At 44.2% G+C, this 4,651-nt stretch overlaps 1 protein-coding gene across 1 annotated transcript; it reads left to right on the plus strand.

Annotated features, from left to right (window-relative positions):
• Nucleotides 1-2,902: 2,902 nt before the first annotated feature.
• On the plus strand, nt 2,903-4,189 carry LOC125547678 (expansin-A24-like). Its single transcript, XM_048711484.1, has 3 exons — nt 2,903-3,156; nt 3,275-3,599; nt 3,694-4,189. Exons 1-3 carry the CDS (start codon nt 2,997-2,999, stop codon nt 4,001-4,003), a joined length of 795 nt encoding a protein of 264 aa, XP_048567441.1. The 5' UTR covers nt 2,903-2,996; the 3' UTR covers nt 4,004-4,189.
• The last annotated feature ends 462 nt before the right edge of the window (nt 4,190-4,651 follow it).

Below are 4,651 nucleotides of genomic sequence, written 5' to 3' on the forward strand. Positions count from 1 at the left end.
TTTTTTAAAGTGTGTATAGAAAAATGTTGACCGTATATTTTGGAAAAAATGTTAATCTTGTATTTGAAAAATGTTGAAAATGTGTATAGAACAAATCTTGACCATGTGTTCAATTTTTTAAAATTTTGTATTGGAAAAATGTTAAAAATATATTAATTTTTTACGTATATGAATAATATAGATTGAAAATCAAAACAAACATAAGAAAAAAAATCAAGCAAAAAACAAAAGAAACGAAAAAAGAATACAAAAAACCGATTGGAAACGAGAAAGAATAAACCAAACTGAAGAAAAAAGAAAGAAAGGAAAAAACCTGGTAAAAAGAAGAAAGAAAAAAAGAAAATAACCAAGGAAACATGAGAAGAAATGGAGAAAACCGGTGAAAAAACAAATGAAAAAACCTGGAAAAAGTGGAGAAGAAACAGTGAAAACCCCGATTTGTTTAGACTTAAGTAGCCTTGCCCTACTACTGTCACGAACCGACGGCTAGCCCAGTGGCTTGGCGTAGTTGCTCTAAACTAGGAGGCCATGGCGCAATGCGTTCTCTCTTCGGGTTTTTTCATTTACTGTGTGTGTGCGTGAATGGGCCGGCCCGATTAGCGTAACCCTTTAGCGAGCGATCCTTCCATCTCGCTTAATGCGAGATATAGTCGCCACGAGGACCAAGTGCTCTAGGATACACCGAATTGGGCGAGCCTAGGGAGTGAGCGCTCTATGCTTTTGCTCTACCATTTTTTTTGTGCTTCAAATAAGTGGTCCTGCCATAAACAGCTGGGCAAACATGCATACACCCCCAATATGGGTCGTCCCAATGTGTCCCAATAACATTAAATTTTTATACAGTTGCTTATAATATCTGTGAAAAAGTTATATATATAATATCATTAGAAAAAATGAAATCACTAGTTAAAGGTCCCCTTATCAAAGGTCATTCCCCCACCTCTTTAGGCGCTGACAAGTGGATGCATTGCATGTGCCAGTTGTCACAACCTGACACTTTTTTTTGACAGATTCGTTTATTCAAAACGTTTTATCTTTGGAACCATGTGTTTATACCAAATCATTTTCAGCGTTACATATTTTGCGTCGGGATGGTCGAAACTAAATCCCATGTTAATAGGTTCCAACAAACTTTTTTTTTCACGAAAAACCCAGAAACCAGAAAAACAAAATCTCAACATAGGAGGAAACAAATACCGAAAAGTTCCAAAAACAAAAACCGAGAAACACTGGCAACCGAAAAGAAAGGATACCAAGAAAACCTGAGAAAAAAGGGAGCCCGAAAGCACGGTTGTTGTTTTCACTTTTTTCTGAAAGCACATGCTGTGGGTTTCTCTATTTCTTAGGGAAACACATGTTGTGCTTCTCGCGGAAGCACTATGTTTCTCGTACACGCATAGGTTGTATTTTTCCCTTTAAGAAGCACAATTGTGATTCTCGTGGAAGCACAAACTGTGCTTCTGACGGAAGCATTGGTTGTGCTTGTCGTGGAAGTAAATATGTGCTTCTTCCGGAGACACTGGTTGTGCTTCTTGCAGAAGCAAATTTGTGCTTCCACGAGAAACATAATGGTGGCTACCTTTTGTTACTGCGACACCCTGTAGACGGATGCCAATAAAGTTGTTCTTCCAAAAGATGGATCGACACATGCCCCAACAGCTTCTACCTAAGCGCCTACGCGCCCGCCACCTGTCGGTAGACTCCTGAGAAGCAGGTGCGGCGAAGCGGTGGAGGGAGCTTGGGCTTGCTTGCCTTGAGCTTGCTAGCAACGTGGAGAAACACCATGCCAGGAAAGGTAGCTTCCCGGCAGCCTGGATCTTGATCTTGAGATGATCTTCTCTGCCCGGAGATCTTCTTTACGGTATTATTTACCATGACTTGTGCATCTTGGGATAGATCTACTTCTGCCATGTCCTTCCCGGCATGGAAGCTGCATCTTGCCGGTGCGTAGTCAGGGGTATGAACACCCATTGTTCAGTACACCGATAAGAAGGACTTTTTGTTAAAGAAGCATGGCTATGTTTTGTGAAAAATGAAACAATTTTTTTCTCCAAAACCAAGGTGAACCAGGCAAAAACTGAAAAACTGAAAAACCCCATCTAAAATCCAAAAACGCATGCAAAAAACTCAGAGGGGGCACCCAGCACACGATACGTGACGGCGCCCGGATGCATCATTTGACGCGCTCTAAGGCCAAAAAAAATTGATTCTTAGGGGATCCCCAAAGGATAACCTTTGGTTAGTTGCTCCTTAGAAATAGAAACCAAAATCGAATGGGAAACCATAAGAAAAATTGAAAAGGGAGAAACAACAAACATGAAATGGTATGGTGAAACAGATAAATTGCTAACCGAAAACGTGCCCCCTACACGTTTGGGCAACTTGCATAATATAGGATTAGCCTGGTTTAATGTCCACAGAATGATCCACCCAGCAACTTGCAAAATATAGGATTAGCCTGGTTTAACGTCCACAGAATGATCCACCGGCACCAAAGCAACGTCAAGTTACTTCGCAAGACCAAACCGACGAAGATTTCTTCACGACCGTGCATAAGAATGGACGGATACGGATTGAAAGCATCTGTCGATGTGCCTTACTGACAACTCAAGGTTTCTTCACGACCTAATTATCACACGCCGACGTTGAGGATCAGATGCAGGACATGAACACTCGTCGTACGATTCAAGGGACGGGTCTGCGCCTACATGCATACTATACATATATCTCTTGATTGCCACGCAAGCCACGGCTTGGCTGCACGGCCAGGCACTTTTGCACGCTACGTGCTTCATTGAACCAATCAGGGTGGCCTTGCTTAATCCTCTAGCGACGTACGTACGAATTGACCGCAGTGAAGACTATATAAACAAACGATCGTCAGATCACCACAGCAGCTCACAACCGTCAGCAACAGATCAATATAGACACACTGAACAAACGCTTCCATTAATTTAGGCCACAAGTTCATCAAACTTCAAGAGCTAGCGGCCGATATGGCTCCAGCTCGATTTGTTGCAGGGATGCTGCTGGCGGCGATCGGCTGTGTGCTCTCTGTGGCCGCGGACAACCCGACCACGACATCCCCGCAACCCTTCGTCTGGCAGAAGGCGCATGCAACGTTTTACGGCGGCGCTGACGCCTCTGACACAATGGGTAATCAACTAATCATTCAACTCACGCCTGTACATCTATCTACTGCGTGCATGCCCGATTGATCTTGTTCTTCTGTGTATTAACACTTGCGATGGGTTCTATATATTGCATATTGCAGGTGGCGCTTGCGGGTATGGTAACCTCTTCTCTGAAGGGTACGGGACACGCACGGCGGCTCTGAGCACCGTGTTGTTCAATGACGGTGCCGCATGCGGGCAGTGCTACAAGATCGCATGCGACCGAAAGCGCGCGGATCCCTTGTTTTGCAAGCCTGGTGCGACGGTCACCGTCACGGCCACAAACTTCTGCCCGCCCAACGATGCCCTCCCCAATGACAACGGCGGCTGGTGCAACCCACCGCGGCCGCATTTCGACATGGCCCAGCCGGCCTGGGAGAAGATTGGTGTTTATAAAGGTGGCATCATCCCCGTCATGTACCAGAGGTATATATGCTTCTTACAAGTTCAAAAGTTAGTTTAGAGTCATCGGAGCCACATAACTTTAACTTTTTTCTATGTCACTGCCATACACATGCAGAGTTCCGTGCGTGAAGCGGGGTGGCGTGAGGTTCGTAATCAATGGTCACGAGTACTTCAATCTTGTGCTTGTGAGCAATGTTGCTGCAGCTGGCTCGATCAAGTCCATGGATGTCAAGACCTCTGATTCCGACGAGTGGATGCCTATGGCACGCAATTGGGGTGCTAACTGGCACTCGCTTGCGAACCTCACCGGCAAGATGCTCTCCTTCAGACTAACCAACAGTGATGGACACACACTTGTGTTCAATGATGTTGTGCCAAAGGGATGGAACTTTGGGCAATCATTTGCTAGCAAATTGCAATTCTAGTGAGCAATGTCTGCCGAGTGATGGATTTGTGGTAATTACGCTGCGTAAAATGCAAGTTGTGTAATTGTGTGTTGCTTGTATCACTGATTTAATTTTACAATTCAATTTGTTCATACTCACTATGTAATTCGTCTGGTGTATCTAAGATTATGTTCATTCCATCAATTGTGTATTCTTCAAATTAACTTCTATGATGCATTCTGTGAATAGATTATGTCATTCTAGTGCTATGCATGGTAACTCATGCTTATAAGAAAGAAACACTATTCGAATCGAAACTCAGGTTTGTGTTGTTGAATGGTCGCAAGTTGGGCAAAACTGCACAACTGAAAATTCTAAGAAATGAGTTGTTGATTCTAGTGCCAACAATGTGTTCTAAGGGCGTCTGGTTATGAATAACATGACTATGAACACGATTAATACGGTAGACATCAGTACGGAATGCCTCATCCAAAAACTTGAGGGGCATAGATGCATGTGATAGAAGGGAGAGGCCAACCTCCATGAGTCCATGGCATCGGCGAGGCAATGCTCGATGGACTCTTGCACATGTGCGGTAGCCGACTCGGCGTGTTTCCCCTTCTCTCGCGCTAGTGTGCACCTCAAGTAACTAGCTTCCGCATCGCTTCCTTTTTCAAAGCCCTTTCT

Source organism: Triticum urartu, chromosome 3 (genome assembly GCF_003073215.2).
Source record: "Triticum urartu cultivar G1812 chromosome 3, Tu2.1, whole genome shotgun sequence".
In the NCBI taxonomy this organism is placed as follows: domain Eukaryota; kingdom Viridiplantae; phylum Streptophyta; class Magnoliopsida; order Poales; family Poaceae; genus Triticum; species Triticum urartu.